Source organism: Periplaneta americana, chromosome 2 (assembly GCF_040183065.1).
Source record: "Periplaneta americana isolate PAMFEO1 chromosome 2, P.americana_PAMFEO1_priV1, whole genome shotgun sequence".
In the NCBI taxonomy this organism is placed as follows: domain Eukaryota; kingdom Metazoa; phylum Arthropoda; class Insecta; order Blattodea; family Blattidae; genus Periplaneta; species Periplaneta americana.
Genome location: NC_091118.1, coordinates 10,929,565 through 10,948,332, shown reverse-complemented (window position 1 = coordinate 10,948,332; position 18,768 = coordinate 10,929,565). Strand labels below are relative to the sequence as shown.

General features: G+C 34.8%; 1 protein-coding gene across 1 annotated transcript in view; it reads right to left on the bottom strand.

Annotated features, from left to right (window-relative positions):
- Positions 1-4,007: 4,007 nt before the first annotated feature.
- Positions 4,008-18,768, bottom strand: part of LOC138695237 (cytochrome P450 4C1-like) — a 51,221-nt gene continuing 36,460 nt past the window's right edge. Inside the window, exons 6-12 of the mRNA XM_069819690.1 lie at positions 18,678-18,741; positions 16,610-16,770; positions 11,957-12,063; positions 8,790-8,858; positions 7,417-7,585; positions 6,260-6,439; positions 4,008-4,299 (exon numbers count right to left, since the gene is read on the bottom strand). Coding sequence (XP_069675791.1) covers positions 4,148-4,299; positions 6,260-6,439; positions 7,417-7,585; positions 8,790-8,858; positions 11,957-12,063; positions 16,610-16,770; positions 18,678-18,741 — 902 coding nt within the window. The 3' untranslated portion in view covers positions 4,008-4,147. The remainder of the gene's footprint in view (positions 4,300-6,259; positions 6,440-7,416; positions 7,586-8,789; positions 8,859-11,956; positions 12,064-16,609; positions 16,771-18,677; positions 18,742-18,768) is intronic.

Here is an 18,768-nt window from a genome sequence, read left to right as displayed (position 1 = left end):
AAAAAAATATCATGACAACATACATTCGTTAAGCTCAATTAAATTATCGAGAAACTATCAGTACTCGTTCCATTATAGAATATATATTTTTGTACCTTTTTCATTGTTTTCATACGTCTTTCGAGAGAAGCTGTAGTAACGGAAAATATTAAGGCCAACTAGATAAAGACAATTTTTTACTCTTTTCAGTGTGTTCATACTTCTTTTGGAGGAAACTAGTACCGGCGAATGCCAAGCCTAACTAGATAAGTCGTGTTACCTCTTTATAGATGGTTTGAAGGCCATTGCCAATTATGAATTTCAAGAGGCCTGCAGGGAGTTAAATGTTTTCCTTCATCTACATAATATCCTTTAATTTATTTTCTAATCGTTCTTTATTGAAAAATAGGTAATGGTCTATGTGGATAGAAGGATATTTAATTTTATAAAATGAAAATTTGGATTATATCCCACAATTGATCTAGCAATTCAATACATTTTATCTTTTGAACATCTCCAAACCGCGTTTCCATTTGTACAGTCATTTGCATTTGACGTGACTTAAAGCTGCAAGACCACTGCAAACGATCACGTATAAACTGTTCTTATCTGGAGAGAAGTTGCAATAATTATTCAAGATAATTCCCTTTGTTGTCAGAACTTTCATCTTCAAGCTCTTGCATACCTGAGTAGCAAACAACAACTCTGACGTTTCACTGCTTTTCTATCATTTTTTTTGTAACACAGACCCCACAAGAAGAATATGGCCACTCATTTTCTCCCCCAAACAGAATACAGATATAACAATATAACACCCTTATTGTCTTAGAGCACTCTGTTAGTCAAGAATATTTCTCATACCATGACAATTGAAATTTTCTATCTTGTTTTCTCCCTCCGCTATTTTAGTATGCCAATGTGTCCTCGATATCCTACCTTTGTAAGCACATTTTTTTTTCATAAGTCCAACTTTTAATTCAACAAATAATTACTTCAATGTTCTTTCAGTATGAATAATTTTACACATAATGACTATGTAACACACATACGCATGTACTTTTGATTAAACTAACCCTCAACAATGCAGCGCAACCACAGAATACCAATATAGCGCGGCGTATTATACAGGGTGTTTCAAAAATACGGGTCATAATTTCAGGTATGTATTTCCCACATGTAGACTATCAAAATAGTTCCTTACAACATGAGTCCGGAAATGCTTCATTTCCGAGTTATGGCCTTCACAACATTGAAATTTACCGGAACGTTTTTCTTTCCGCAGGTCGTTGTCATTACAGAAGATGTTCAAAATGTCCACCTCCTGCTTGAATACAGACCTCACATCGATGTTTCATTGACCTGCGAACACGATACCAAACTCCAGGAGTATTGCGTATGTCCTCAGAACATGCCACAATTCGATTCCGAAGGGATTCCAAATCAGGCACCGGAGACGAATAAACCAATGATTTTAAATAACCCCACAAGTAGAAATCGAGAGGGTTCAGATCAGGTGAGCGTGGAGGCCAAGCAATTGGGCCACCTCTACCTATCCATCCATCAGGAAACCTTCGATCCAAGTACCGGCGAGCCGTACGACTGAAGTGTGCAGGAGCGCCATCATGCAAGAAGTGAATGTGTTGACGATTGATCAGTGGAGTGTCTTCTAAAACATGAGGTATGGTGTTTTCCAGGAAGTTTGTGTACGCCTGCCCCGTAAGTCTGTTTACAAGTACATGGGGTCCAACTAATCGATCACCAATGATACCGGCCCACATGTAGAGGGAGAACCGCACCTGGTGATGAGATGGAACAGTTGCACGTGGGTTTTCATACGCCCATACATGCTGATTGTGGAAATTTGTTATGCCATCTCGTGTGAACTGTGCTTCATCTGAAAATAATACTAAGGCAGGAAAGTTCGGATTTACACCACACTGCTGCAAAAACCACTGACAGAACCTAACTGTGCAGGGTAATCTGCTGGTGACAGGGCCTGTACACGTTGCAAATGATGAGGATACAATTGATACTCTTTCAACAGTCTCCAGACAGTCGTATGAGGAACATTGACTTGCAACGCTACCCTTCGTGTGCTGATAGAAGGAGTCATGTTCACAGCCTCCAGAATCTCCTCCTGTACTTCTGGAGTTGTACATCTTGGTCGTCCCCTTCCCAAACCAGGAGAGTTAAATTTTCCATACTCGCACAGACGGTAATGGAGACGTACAAATGTCTTCCGATCTGGACATTGTCGCTGTGGGTACCTCTCCTGGTACAAACGACGAGCCAGCGCAGCATTGCCGTCCGCCTTACCGTACATGAAGTGTATATCTGCCAGCTCTTGATTTGAATACATGTCGCACAGTCTAACGCCTACACAACACTGAATATAACCTTCGCCTCGGAATGAACTGTCAGAGTGCCCTCCTAATGTCTCCTTTGATGGCAATGACCTGCGGAAAGAAAAACGTTCCGGTGAATTTCAATGTTGTGAAGGCCATAACTCGGAAATAAAGCATTTCCGGACACATGTTGTAATGAACTATTTTGATTGTCTACATGTGGGAAATACATACTTGAAATTATGCCCCGTAATTTTGAAACACCCTGTATGCGTATTGACGATAGCCATAAATTTATATATATATATATATATATATATATATATATATATATATATATATATATGCATGAATATACTGTATGTACTACGAATGTACAGTATGTATGTACATTGTAAGTATACAAGTGTGTACGTATGTACGTATACATACAGTAAGTTACATTACATTACATACATAGGTGGCCGATTTGGATGAGTTTCGTTTGAAAGCATGCATAGCTCTTCTGTACATCTTCTGTCACCAAATCGTATCATCAGGATCTCAAAAATTAAATTGTTACCATAGTAACAATAACCATAGTGCTTCTCTATATAATAAATGAAGCACTGCATAGCGATACAAAAATATAGCAGTTCAGATAATTAAAAAAAACTATAGGATGTCGTTTAAAAATGTTGTCGATGACGTCAGACTTCGATCGCGTCAACAATAGAAACTGGATAACTGTAACAGAGAGCATTCCTGGAAAGAAAAAAAATTAATATTCAAGGCATTTCATTTTTATTCCCAATTATTACATTCAATTCCAAGCTAAGTAAATATCATTGTTAATCGTTGGCAACAATCATGCTGTTCCTACTACTAATTTAGCATTGGAAGCTCACAAGACATTATTTTTAAAATTGTCAGTTTTCATTCATAAAATAAAAAAGTACAGATTGTACACTGACGTTCAAAGGTATCTGACCCTACTAATCGATAGTGTTCAATAATTTGTTGGTGTAAGTGTGGCTTCTGAAGTTATTACTTCTATGAATAGATGGAGATGATAATTATCAGTGCTGCCAATCGTACATATATATATCCGCATTTTAGAATTCAATTTTTCATCCCAGTCTATTGATTGCAATAGAACACTGGGTTTACCCGGAAACAGTTGATATTGTCAATTATTAGAATAATTTGTGCTTCATCAGCACACTCATTTTCCCTGACACATTTCTAACCGTCCCAATAATGCTGCCACCTATTGAGAACTAGCGGAACTCTTTCAAAGTTTGTCATTTTTTATATGTTTGGTTCTGACTTATCCCGTTGTTGGAAAGTTCGTTTACACGATCATAAAATCGTAGATCAGATATCTTTGAACGTCAGTGTATCACATTATGTCAAATTGTACCAAAAAAATTCAACCGTACAAGTTAGCGTAGCTGCAGAACATTTTAAAATTTTACCATATCCGTACAAGTATACCAAAAGTGGCAACAATGGTACTAATAGATAGAGATACTTTACCTTAGTGACCAGTTAACACGGTGTAAGTTATAAAAGCTGTTAGCCCTGATTTAATAAGTTTAACAGTGAAATCCATGTCATTAATGTGACAACTTCGTATTGATAGAAGTGTTAAATATGGAGTTATGTCTTCTTTTCCTTCAATAACACGTGAAAGCGTATATATATATATATATATATATATATATATATATATATATATAATATTCCGAAGTGATATAGTGTCAAAAGTAGTGTAATCAAGATGTATATATCTCCCTTTCCCTAACATGAGGGTTTGAGTCCTCGCTTCGAAGTCTCTTATTTCATCGCTCAGCCAGTCTCACAGTGATGCCAGTGCTTGAAATAAGATTCACTTGGTAGTCCAGAGACAGCGGTGTAGTGCCTGGCAGTAGCTTGTATCGTCGTAGCAGTCCAGACATTCCAGTCTTCATCATCACCATCCCTTGTTTCTGACCTGAAAACAGACATACAGCAGGCCTATAGTGACGGTTTGAGTATCGTGCAACAGCTTTCCCTTCACGAACAATAGAGTAGTCCTTAATATTGTATTACATCATCAACATCAGGCCACATAAAATGTTATCGTTCTTTAAGTTTATAAATATTTAAGAAGGCCAACGACTTTCCTTAGGAGTTAGTATAATCTCAATCATTCAGAATGTTCTGCTCAAGGGCAGGTTTCTCCAGTCTTTGCTACTTTCTCCCTTCCTCTTAGTCTCCGCACATGATCCATATATCTTAATGTCGTCTATCATCTGATATCTTCTTCTGCTCCGAACTCTTCTCCCGTTCACCAATCCTTCCAGTGCATCTTTCAGAAGGCGCTTTCTTCTCAACTGGTCATCCAGCCAATTACGTTTTCCCTTCATCAATTTCAGTACCATTCTTTCTTCACCCACTCTTTCCAACACAGCATTATTTATTATTCTGTCTGTCCATGTCAAACACTCCATTCTTCTTCATATCCATATTTCAATTGCTTATAGTCGCTTCTCTTCACTTCGTCGGAATGTCCATGTTTTTGCCACATACAATGCTACACCCCACACAAAACACTTCACTAGTCTCTTCCTTAGTTCTTTCTCCAGAAATCCGCAGAAGATGCTTCTTTTTCTATTGAAAAAATTTTATTCCAGTAATATTTCAACCACCAATCCTCTCCAAATTAATAAAACAATTAAAAAAATTGTATTGGATTTATAGTTTGGATTTAAACATATTAAACACTATTTAATCTGTATTCACTCTCAATTTTAATTTTATTTTTATCTGTATTGGAATCCCCTCCTGAGCACGAGTCTTACTCATTCAGGAGTGGGCTAGTTTATCTTTCATTGTATTTATTAATTTGTATTCATTTCAAACTTACTAGCAGTAAAATAAATAAATAAATAAAAAATATGTATATTGTGCCGGTATTTGTTCTGTTCACTTTGTAAACAGTTCTGTAATTGTAGCATAAAATACTTCAATCTCCAATAATTTCATTTCTATATAATATTATTCTTCGTTTAATTTTTACTTCAGTAACTAATATTTTCTTTTTCTTAATTTATACAAAAAATTGTCCACTCTTTAATAATCGGGTAATGTTTTAATACTTCGATTCTATTGTAACTGTAAATGTAATTTTAATTGTAATTCTAATTAAAATTGTATTCTTGATATTGCAGTTGAAAACTCGTGTAAGAGGAGAAAAGAAGGTCTGATGACCTTATCTCTACCAGATTAAATAACAAATACGTAAAGAAAGAAAGAACGAAAGAAGTATATAAATATAGACAGAAAAGAAAAAGTAAAAATAAATAAATAAATAAATAAAGATTTAGAAATGAAACAAATGAATTAATAAAGAAGTGAATAAAAGCAAGGTAAAAAATAAAGAAGTAAATAAATAAAGAAAGAAAAAAGATACCGGTAACTAAATACGTAAACCGCCAGCAATGTTGCATCTTGGTTACGCTAGGCTTGAATGCGCGATACTGTCTGTTAATTAAGTTCGCAACAGGTTTCCAGCTCCCGCCCACCAAATGCTCGGGCGCCCAGATAGAAAAATTCCCGATGTGAGCAGTCTGGTCTAGAGGCTTAATTCGATTACTTTGAGTACTAGCACACCATATGTACCTGCCCAACTAGGTTTTCAAGCTACTTTCTGTTCCTATTCTATTCACAGTCTATCACGTGTCCATCATTTGGGCTTGACATAACTGCTCTATACGGCATAAACTGTGAACTATATACCTTAACTTTTGTTGTGACAAAAACTGTTAATAGAGCCCAATTTTTACACCCATTAAACATGGGAATCATATGTAGACCTAAATTATATTGTAATACTTTTTTCAACGACGTCTTTTTACCTCACAATAATTTAATTTCAGTGAATATGCTACGTAATACGTTAAAGAACGTACCCACACAAATTCTGGGTCCATAACCGAAGGGAATGTAGGAGAGAGAATCTCTGTCCTTCGTGTTTTCCGGCAGAAAACGATCGGGATCGAAGTTGTCAGGCTCTGGGAAGTACCTTGGGTCGTTCTGTATTCCTTTAATAAAAAACATTAAATTGGCTCCAGCAGGGATCACGTGGTCTCCTGTAAAAGTGCAGAGGTATTGTTTGATTAGTATGTTCTTGATTTATAATAATAATAATAATAATAATAATAATAATAATAATAATAATAATAATAATAATAATAATAATAATAATAATAATAATATGGATATTACAACGAAGTAAAGATAAACGACTAGAACCAAATGAAATATGTATACGGAGAAGAATGGAGCGTGTGGACAGAATAAGAAATGAAGCTGTGTTGGAAAGAGTGGGTGAAGAAAGAATGATGCTGAAACTGATCAGGAAGAGGAAAAGGAATTGGTTCGATCACTGGCTGAGAAGAAACTGCCTACTGAAGGATGCACTGGAAGGAATGGTGAACGGGAGAAGAGTTGGGATCAGAAGAAGATATCAGATGATAGACGACATTAAGATATATGGATCATATGCGGAAATTAAGAGGACGGCGGAAAATAGAAAAGATTGCAAAACTTTTTCGTCTATACTCGTATTATTGAAATAAAATACTTATCTCCTTTGGAATTTATCCTCGCCCGTCTAGGTAAGAAACCATCATTTTCAAATGTAAAGTCAATCATTCTCTTTGCCATGAAAATTGTCGTCATTAATGTAGGATTAATTATTTAAATGACGAAACATTGACCAATTAACTTAAAATAATGTAGTTTTATGAGAGCCTAAAGCCCAGTTTGTTTTGGTGAAATACATAGTCCCTTTAAGTGTCAATTAAAAATATTTTAACTGGCATTTAAAATTAAATATGCTTGGAGAAATCGGCCCTTAAAAATAGAATAATATTAACAATTATGTTTCTTTCAAAAATGTTCCAGGGTTATCCTTAACAGAACATAAACACTGTGACCAGAGACTTGAAGACAAAGTAGTTTGATTCAGAGGAATAATAAGTAGGAATTTGTGGACAAGAATGCGCCGCGAAATAGACGAGTTGCGTGTAGAAGATAATGGAAGATGACGATCAAGCGTACTTACCAATCTTATAGTCTTGAGTGAGTCTCCTTCCTACCAACGGAATAGGGGGATACATCCTCAAAGATTCCTTGAGAACCATTTCCAGGTACTTCATCTGCTGTAAGTCTTCGTACGTCGCCGGGCGATCGGAATCACCGAATACCTGTTGCAGCTCCTGCACCACCCGATCCTGGAACACACCTACTTTCAAATTCTCCTCATACTGTCGCAACAATTAGCCTACTTATAACTTGCTTACAAATGGCTATCAGAGAACCAGGAGGTTCATAGCCGCTCTCACTTAAGCCCGCCATCGGTTCCTATCTTGAGCAAGTTAATCCAATCCCTACCATCATATCCCACCTCCTCCAAATCCATTTAAATATTCTCCCATCTACGTCTCGGCCTTCCCAAAGATCTTTTTCTATCGGGTCTTCCAACTAACACTCTATATGCATTTCTGGATTCACCCATACGTGCCCACATCTGTTTAGTAACGGCTAGCGCATCTGGCCGAGAAACCAGGTGGCCCGGGTTCGATTCCCGGTTGGAGCAAGTTAGTTGGTTGAGGTTTTTTCCGAGGTTTTCCCTCAGGCCAATATGAGCAAATGCTGGGTAACTTTCGGTGCTGGATACCGGACTCATTTCACCGGCATTATCACCTTCATCTCATTGAGACGCTAAATAATCTGAGATGTTGATAAAGCGTCGTAAAAAAACCTACTAAAAATATTAACCCATACGTGCTACATGTCCTGCTATGTTTATATGTAATTTATATGAACAAAAAAGTTGGGCGCAGAGTACGAAAGATCTAGCAGTAGTAGTGTTGGTAGTGGTATTGGTAGTAGTAGTTGTAGTGCTAGCAGTAGTATTGTTGGTAGTGGTATTGGTAGTAGTAGTTGTAGTGCTAGCAGTAGTATTGTTGGTAGTGGTATTGGTAGTAGTAGTTGTAGTGCTAGCAGTAGTATTGTTGGTAGTGGTATTGGTAGTAGTAGTTGTAGTGCTAGCAGTAGTATTGTTGGTAGTGGTATTGGTAGTAGTAGTTGTAGTGCTGGCAGTAGTATTGTTGGTAGTGGTATTGGTAGTGTAGTAACAGTATAGTCCTACAATGTTCGAACGTGAGAGAGGCAACCAAGACATTACAAACGTACTTCGTCTTATTTCATGTGAACAACTAGTAGCAAAATATGTGCTAAAATCCTTCAGAAGTTAAAACATGAAGGGGTGGGAATGAAGGGTAGTGAATATTTTTATAACGATGTGGCACAAACACGATAGGCCTTCTCCTGAAGAGCGAACATCGGCGAATGTCGAACTTCGCCATAGGCCTAAGCTTACTCGACAAATTTTAACCGAGCACAGCGCCTGTAACGCACAACAGTAATACTGACCTGGATGTCTGGATGTCGGGACAACAGCCAAGCTGTGAAGGCCAGACCAGTAGCAGAAGTATCCGACCCCTGAAATACAGACAAGAATCTTCAGTGTATCAGTCGACGAACGGTATTTCTCAACGCCCGAAGGGGGTGAAGAAATCATAGTCTGGTGTCTGGAAATTCGAAGTCAGTATCATTTACAACATCATGCACCTCCTGGCCAAGACCGACTTCAAAAGGACGACATTAGTATGACGTCACACCCTTAGTAACCGCGCGCCGTGTTTCCAAACAACTTTCCTGTTGCGTTGCTGGACTAAGGCCCAATTGTATAAAACTCCCTGACTAAAGATCAATTTTGATCGAAGATCGGAAAGTGAACCGAGTTCAGACACTTCTTCTATTGTATAAAACTTTTCTTCGATCAAATTACCTTGGTTCAAATGCAATCTAAGTTCACGTGGAAAGGACTTGGCAACATCGCATAAACAGGTGAAGTATGTGATGCGCGGGCCATGTTGTACAGGTTTGTTCAATGTAGCCAATTTAGCGACTTTAGCTCTTTTTCGACGACAATTACTTTTAACTTTTATATTGCTTAAGGTATGTATTAACGTTTGAAATGGCGTTTTTATGACTAAAATTTTCTTTGTAATAATGTTAGCTGCAAAATCCTAGTACAGAGCATTGTACGCATAAACAGCAATAACTCAGTGAAAGAAATTTCAAAATTGAGTAATTTTTAGAAAATATATGGCATTTTGAAGAAATAGAATAATTTTTAATTAATTATTTTTTTTAGGGAATCAAAAAGTGAAATTGAAGTTTCTGATATATGGTTATGTTAGTCTATTTTCATATGTTGTCTGATAAATATCTTAAAAAGGTTGGTTAAAAAATGTAGATTTTCCTCCAAAACGTTAATACATACCTTAAACAGGGATTTAGCGACCTTTTTAACACCTCATAGTGAGAAAATTTAATCTTTCTTTGTTGATAATAAGAAATCTAGCGACTTTCCAACTACTTTTTGGCGACTTTCCGCACACTCTGTTGGAGACACTGGTTTGTGTTGTGCGTTGTAAATAATGGCAGACAATAAGAAGAAGGTTGACTGTTCTCCAAATTGTTATCATGTTGATACTGCTAAACATAATAAAGCTTTGTAAAACGACAATTTTCGTTTAGTAATACAGCTAATCGAAAATTTATGGATGTACCTATGATATCCATGAATAATTAATGGTTGTTATAAACATAATATAATTATAGGTTATGTTATTTGATACTGCTGAACACGATAAAACCTTATAAAATATAAGAATGTTTGTATATTAAGGCAAGAAATTGAAAAAAAAAATATATATATCTACCATATATATTAATAATAATGGATATTCTTTTTGCACAATCTGCCACTCGTATACTTCAAACAGGAAGGAAATAACTGAACTTGGATCATATAACATAATCGGAGAAATTTCTTCAGTCAAAGTTGACTTTAGTTTAAGACAAATTAATCTCAGATTAGACTTTATACAACACAAAATTCCAAGTTCAGCTAGAACGAGGATCAATTTAACCTCTGATCTAAGATTAAATGGTTTATACAATCGGCCCTAAGCGTGATAAAAAATTGTTATGTGCTTTCCTCCAAAGTGTTGTGTCTGCAGCGAGGAGGACAGTTGTTCATTCCTAAGGTCTCACATTGAAAGAAAAGATTGAAAAGAACTTGGATACGGAATATAAGTTAAGTGAAAACTCGTTATACATGTGGATACGGTAACCATCATAACCTCAACTTTATAAACTCGGAATGGAGTCTTCCGATTTTAATCTTTTTCGTTCTCTATCTAGCTGTCTTCAAGGAACTACTTTCATGATGAAGATGCTTTACAAACTTAGCTTGACGACTCCAAATCAGCAGATTTCTTCAGACGCGGAATCAAAAAATTACCCCAGCGTTGGTAGAGTCATAAATAATGTAGAACAACATATTACTGATTAATTTCTGTCCTCTAGTCATCTCAAAAACATTTGTCACGACGAAAAAACGGTACGAACTTTTGCACCAACACAATAATTTGCCTGACTATATGAACTGATTGGTGTGAACTCCAAAACCGAAAACCATTTTAAAATGGATACTGATTATTTTATTATTAATAATGTGCTGCTCGTTAACATTATTAACTACATTCACATTTTGGTAGAATTCGCTATAACTTTATTCTAATGAACGTTGGTAGCATTTCCAAAGAAAAACGATTCTGTCGACATAAACATTTTCAAGTATCCGTCAGTATTTGTCAGTACCAAAATTCGAAACAAAGTTGGCTAAGGAAAATCGAACCTGACAACTAAAAAATCACTATAATCCACTGGCATGGCTGTACTCACAAAATTATACACTGCAGAATGAGACCTGTAAATTATTTTTAATAACAAATTGAATTTGAGCTCTAAATATGTCGGCAATCCTGCAGGCCTTCGTGTAATAGCCTATTGTTTATTGTAGTGTGTGTTTTGTTTTCTCCTGAAATTCAATCAAGTCGGCCGTGATTCAATAAAATTAGTTTTCAAAACTGACAACAGATGGATTTTGGAAAATAGGAAAATTATGTAGGAAAATTGACATTTCACTGAAAACTAGTATTTTTTCGAAAAACTTTGAATACCATGCATGAAAATGAGGGGTCACTCATTAAAATCCGTTCAGCCGCTTTCCCGTAATTTCCATTACCAGTTCAAATTATATATATAGATTGGCATTGGCATTGTCATTGTGTTGTAGAATTTCAGTGTTACCACTTTTCCTATCCTCTTCAATAATGTACATTTAATCGCCCCTAACTAGCAGTAGGAATGTAGAAAGTTTTATTTCTAGATGTTTTCGTTTGTTGAATGTAAAATGACAATCTTAATGACTAACGTAAGTGTAAACTTCATTGGTATTATTGCAGATTATGTCACCATAAATTTCAATTTCACCGATACATTTACTGTTCTTGTGGCTTCTTGAAATTTTTCACTGATATTAAAACTTTCATTGATCTTTATTATGAAGTTGCGGAATGGTTTATACTAAATTTCTGAAACAAACGTTTCAAAGCATTCTGATATTAACTAGCAATAAATAAGGCACACTTGTACGATGAGCTCTAGCTCCTGTTATAACTTACCGCAACTATTAAAGTATAGAGTTCTTCATGTATATATCGCTCAGTGCAGAGGTTCTTTTCTTTCAACTCCTGAAGCAATTTGAGAATTACAGGCGACATGTTGGGGGCTGGGAACAGAGAAGAAATAAGCTATGTTACTGCGAGAACCACAACACTGTTCAGGGAATTTTGGGCAAAAACAAATTAAAATGTTAAACAATAATAATAATAATAATAATAATAATAATAATAATAATAATAATCGTGCATTCCGTAAAGCGAGTCGTGGATAGAATGTCTTAGAACAGCAGGGCAGATCTAGCCTTCAAACGAGGTTCATCAATGTCAGAGAATCCCAGAATATCATGCAGACAAACGTATAAAGTACAAAGCGTTCATTTCAAAACTTCCCAATCTAAATAACTACAAAATTTAAATTGAATTTAATTAAGCAAGAACACGTCAATTTAAATGTTGAGGGGAAAGTTTAAAACCACTGTTATCTCCATATTAAGTTTCACTACCGTATATTATAATTCCTTAAGGTAAATCTCAATCAATAGAAAACCAATCCATGATTTCGTTTCATACCGTTTCCATGGCCATTGCTGTGTGAAATGTTTTGTTTCAAGCTTATTGTTGTATGAATGAAAATGTGTATTTATCAGTCTAGTTCCTTGTCAATAGAGATGTAGACGGTACAGCAAAAAGTTCAATGCGTGCTCCGATTTGCAGAATTGAACTCAGTTACGCGTGTTCAGCAGCGCATACGGAGGGAATGGAATGTGGATCCTGCTACACGCAAATCCATTTACGAGCGGGATAGAACTCTACGAGATAATGGAAGCTTGATTTCAAACATTCTGAAAAGCATATGGCCGAAATGACTGTGGATCAGCTGCGTGAATCATTTGCTAGATGCCCACGTAAATCAAGTATCTTGATAAGCTGGAAAACGTTGCTATTCCACAATATCCGAACAGGTTTAACATTTCAACATCATGGTGCTCCACCACACTTCCATCGAAATGTTGAAAAGTTTTTGGATGTAAACTTCCCAAGAAATTGGATTGGTACGGGTGGGCCAACTTCCTGGCCGCCTAGATCCCCGGATTTAACTCCTTTGGATTTTTTGGGGGGATTGATTAAAATTTCTTGTACAGCAGAAAGGTTCGTAATTTAATTCATTTGAGACAGAGTATCATTCAAGCAGTTGAGCTCATAACATCTGATATGTTGGTGAACACCTGGCGAGAAGTTGAGTATCGTTTCGGTACCTGTCGAGCTATAAATAATGCTCATTTTAAAGTGTACTAGTGGAAATAAAAACTTTCTCAGTTACTCTATACAATGCAGAAGAAATTTATCCAAGTTACGATATAAGCTGTCATTTCTGCACAATTTTAGTGTGGACAGAGTGTATATGGCCAACTATTTAGTGTCCATTTAAATTAGTACACTGGCTATTCATTCAGCTTCGAACAATCAATGTGTAATATTAACATATTGCGTTTATTTTAACGTCCTTTTCAAATAACCAAAGACATTGACAAACTATAAGATTATAATAAAATAGTGACAATAAATATAATATTTATTTTTTATATATTCATTGAAATAAAATATATAATCATTGCAATTGCTTTTACTAATTTCACGTTGTTCTGAAATTGCAAAGTTTATTCAATAAACTAAGTAGTCTAATTGTAATTATTTGTTTAATGTTTCTTTAAATTACAGAGGCTATTAATAAACGATAACATGATAATTGTAATTTTAATTCTTTTACTTGCCGTTTCTTTAAACTACAGAGGCTATTCATAGACGACAAGATGATAATTGTAATTGTAATTCTTTATTTAACGTTCCTTTTAAACTACAGAGGCTATTCATAGACGATAAGATGATAATTGTAATTGTAATTCTTTATTTAACGTTCCTTTTAAACTACAGAGGCTATTCATAGACGACAAGATGATAATTGTAATTGTAATTCTTTATTTAAGGTTCCTTTTAAACTACAGAGGCTATTCATAGACGATAAGATGATAATTGTAATTGTAATTCTTTATTTAACGTTCCTTTTAAACTACAGAGGCTATTCATAGACGATAAGATGATAATTGTAAATGTAATTCTTTATTTAACGTTCCTTTTAAACTACAGAGGCTATTCATAGACGATAAGATGATAATTGTAATTGTAATTCTTTATTTAACGTTCCTTTTAAACTACACAGGCTATTCATAGACGATAAGATGGTAATTGTAATTGTAATTCTTTACTTACCGTTTCTTTAAACTACAGAGGCTATTCATAAACGATAGGATGATAATTGTAATTGTAAATCTTTATTTAACGTTTCTTTTAAACTACAGAGGCTATTCATAGACGATAAGATGGTAATTAAAATTCTAATTCTTTACTTACCGTTTCTTTCAACTACAGAGACTATTCATAGACGATAAGATGATAATTGTAATTGTAATTCTTTATTTAACGTTCCTTTTAAACTACAGAGGCTATTCATAGATGATAAGATGATAATTGTAATTGTAATTCTTTATTTAACGTTCCTTTTAAACTACAGAGGCTATTCATAGACGATAGGATGATAATTGTAATTGTAATTCTTTATTTAACCTTGCTTATAAACTACAGAGGCTATTCATAGACGATAAGATGGTAATTGTAATTGTAATTCTTTATTTACCGTTTCTTTAAACTACAGAGGCTATTAATAAACGATAAGATGATAATTGTAATTGTAATTCTTTATTTAACGTTCTTTTTAAACTACAGAGGCTATTCACAGACGATAAGATGATAATTGTAATTCTTTACTCCATTAGACGTCTGCGTATTGCCTCTAATATCTTCATAACTAATCATCATACCATGCCGATTCCTGTCTCGAATTTCATATCAACAATATCCCCTATCACGCCCCGGTCTTCGAAGAAGGTATGTAATAACTTCTTCCCTCTGTATATTCATATCTCTTCCCTACGTTGCATTGCATATTTCAGATACATTACTTGCAGTGACTTCACAATAATTTTTGTGGTCAATATTATTTTCCATAAGGTCCCTGAGCCAAATAACGCCATTTATACCTTTAACGCCACCCTATTAAAATTTGTTAACGACACACGTTTTCGGTAGTGCACTACTGTAGCCTGCATTCGTTTGCAATCTAGTGATGAAATGAGTTCCTAGCTGTCCGCTGACATTTACGAGTGACATTATATTCCATCATTTTCCTGTTGTGTGTTCATAGTGAGTGGCTGTTCTTATTTCAAGATAAGAGGCAATATTTTATTTTGTGTGTTGAGCAAATAATAACTATATTAAACTATATATTTTCGTGATCCTTAAACATTCTTCTAAGTATAGAAAGTATTTGCTATCTATAAAATTTGAAAATGCTAGAGAAACAGGCATGTCATGTTATCAAGTACCCAGTAGCGCTTTAACGCCATGTGGCGCTAAAGGTCTACAGACAAAATTTTAGGTTATGTAAGCACTAAGGATGACAGTACAGCATCAGTGTGAAAACATCAGGAAAATCACTAAGCTTTCAACTTACAAATGTTCAGAATGTGCAGTGATGATATTGGTTCAATTGCTTATCGAACTCTTACATTTTTTTTTATTTTACATAGCCTAACTTAATTTTTTTGTTTTACTTATTCGAAAACATTCATATTAAACTAAGGTTAATTCTTTGTGTTTAATAATTTTCTACTTTGTCACATTGTCTCTTTTTTTTTTTTTAAAGTAAGGAGTCATTGGAAAATATATTTTCCTAATCCATCTGGTGTTTCAGTTTCAGATCAATTTTTTTTTATTTGGTTATTTTACGACGCTGTATCAACATCTAGGTTATTTAGCGTCTAAATGATATGAAGGTGATAATGCCGGTGAAATGAGTCCGGGGTCCAGCACCGAAAGTTACCCAGCATTTGCTCGTATTGGGTTGAGGGAAAACCCCGGAAAAAACCTCAACCAGGTAACTTGTCTCGACCGGGATTCGAACCCGGGCCACCTGGTTTCACGGCCAGACGCGCTGACCGTTACTCCACAGGTGTGGACTAGTTTCAGATCAAGAATCTTTCATTAGTATTGAGTGATTTTGTATCTTTTATTAACAGAAACTCAAATTTAGTCGCTTAGTTCAATTTGTGTTGCTTAGGAAAAATAATTAATTAATAATTATAAGTGGTTAGGTTACTAGAAAATAGGTGGCGTTAATTGGACAACCTGTTCCTAATAACGCCAGTTTACAAAGTTTTCCTATTTGAGTTCTAATTCTTGTTCGGAATATAATATACCCATTTTCATTGTGCTATTTTGTAAAGATAAGATTACAGTTTCTATTTCATAATTTTCGTGTTTGTACATAACTTATTTCCAGAGCAAAAGTGACTGAAGTGTTAAGGTGGCGTTATTTGGTACGTGTACCTTATACTTTCTCACACTATTGTACAGTTGGTTATATTGGATTGCATGAATTGTTATCTTGTGTCAGCTGAAGATGACACTAAAAGACTAGCGAACAACAAAACTGCTATGCTTTGTGCCAAGAGTACGTTATTGAAACATTGGTCGACTGCAGGAAAACTTTGAAGTTCCATGACATCAAAATCTGTATAAAAATGTGATTTTCCTTACCTCCCTCTCTGTCTTTCGTTTTGTCACTGCTAATTTCGTTCATGTGTTTGGTTATCTTTTCTACATTTTTGGTTTGCATCCTTCCATTCTTCGAATTCCGGTGCAAGAAATCATACTCGAACCATGGACGCAGCACTCTGTGAAGTATGGTGTCTTTCTCCCTTAAAATAAAAACATTGCATTGTAAACTATACACAGTTTCTCAGTATACATTTGACCTAAGTAATATGAAATTACTGGTGTGAAAGAAAACTGTGTGACACATTTTATATAAGAGTTTGGGTTTTAATAGATATAATCAGAGCTAGAAAGTTGGTACCAAAACTGCTAAGTTGTGTGAGCCTGGACTATATCTCTACCGAATGAAAAGTAGTAGCGCAGATCTCAATGTCAGTGAACCAGAACGACAAACATCTGGTACAGCCGACTTTTAATAAAACACGTGCTCCAATTGCCCACAGTCTTAGAACAAGAAAATAATAAACGAATAATATAAAAAAACAATAATTTGTAATTATGAACTTCGTAACTCCCAATCTGAAATAATTAACCCGTAACTTACATATAGAAATAACATACAAAGTGTACAGTTATTATTCTAGCATCATTACAACAAATAACAATGAACATTTTCATTTTGTCACAAGAAATACTCCTCTTATGTTCAGAAAAAATATAAACCATATTTGTACTCTGAAAATATTCGTTCTACGTCACAAGACGTGACTGGAGCAAATCTGAAATATGATACAGTATTTTTTACTATCATCAGATGAACAACTACTTTGTGAATCTAATAGTGTATCTCGTATGTGGCACATAATATTAAACCCGTAATTGTTTTCAAGAAAATTTTTCATTTCTTTTCTAATGAAAGATAGGAAGTTCGTATCTTAATTCCGATGTTGAACTTAGCAACCGAATGCATAGCAGCACGAGACATCAACATTTAACGAAGAATAATTGGGGAAAACAATATACGTGTTACACACTCCTTTTTGCATAATTATTTAATAACAGATGAGTTTACTTTTTGGAATCTTGCATAATATTAACATTACGTAAATAATACAATAATAGAATAGCTCACTTTGTTCATAACCTAAAATATTAATATAAACTAACAATATTCTTCAAACTATTTACGACTGTACACATCTCCACAGAATGATAGTATGCGTCGTTTATGTGAATTGCGTATCGTCTGTAGCGAGCGGGAGCAGGACGAGGGGCGGGTGACATCTATACTCCTCGCAGTACTCAACTGGAATGTACAGTTTTTGGTACGAACTTTCTGCCTATGGTTATAATACTTTGTATTTGGAAAGCTATGTATATGTTGAAGAAATGTCTCGAGTTCTGAATATCTTGGCTAAATGTGAGTTACAGAATTTGGAAAGAAATGTTAGCAAATTGCAAGAAACTTTTTGGATATTTCTTTGCATGTATGACATTTGGAACTGATATATGTGCGGATTTTGTAAAAACGTTTAGCCATATCTTCAGCATGGATGGTATTTGGGAAAATGCAGTACATAACTGTTGAACTTTCGTAAAAACATTATGTAAGTTATGTTTTCAGAATGTATCGGTTTTGGTAAGAAATATTTTGTCTGGAACTATGGTAAAAACGTTCAGTCATATCTTCAGTGCAGATAGTACTTTGGAAAATATATATACATATATATTTTTAATATTGTATGACATATTTTGGGAATTTATTTAGAATGGATGACATTTGGGAAGAAGTATAAATTTGAAACTTTTGTAAAAACATTTAGACATTTCTTTAGCATTTAGAGCTGAAGAAATATAATTCTCAAAAGAGAATGACAAATTTTGGGCATTTCATTAGGATGATTATCATTTGGGGATTAATACATGATATCTGGAAGAAATGCAATTTTCGAAATGAAATACTTTAGACATCTCATTTGCATCGACAGGAAATACATTAAAATATTTTATCTCAAAATTGTGAAAAGTAAGGTAATTGAAATTAATTTAATCACACAAAACCATTTTGCTGTTGCTAATTCAATAATAAAAAAATGGAATATATTCTTACCGCATTAATGTATCCAGTATATCCAAAATTAGAGATTCCTCAGGTTCCTTGCCCATAAGTGTCGCTGCAAAAATGTAGTAAAAATTTTTGT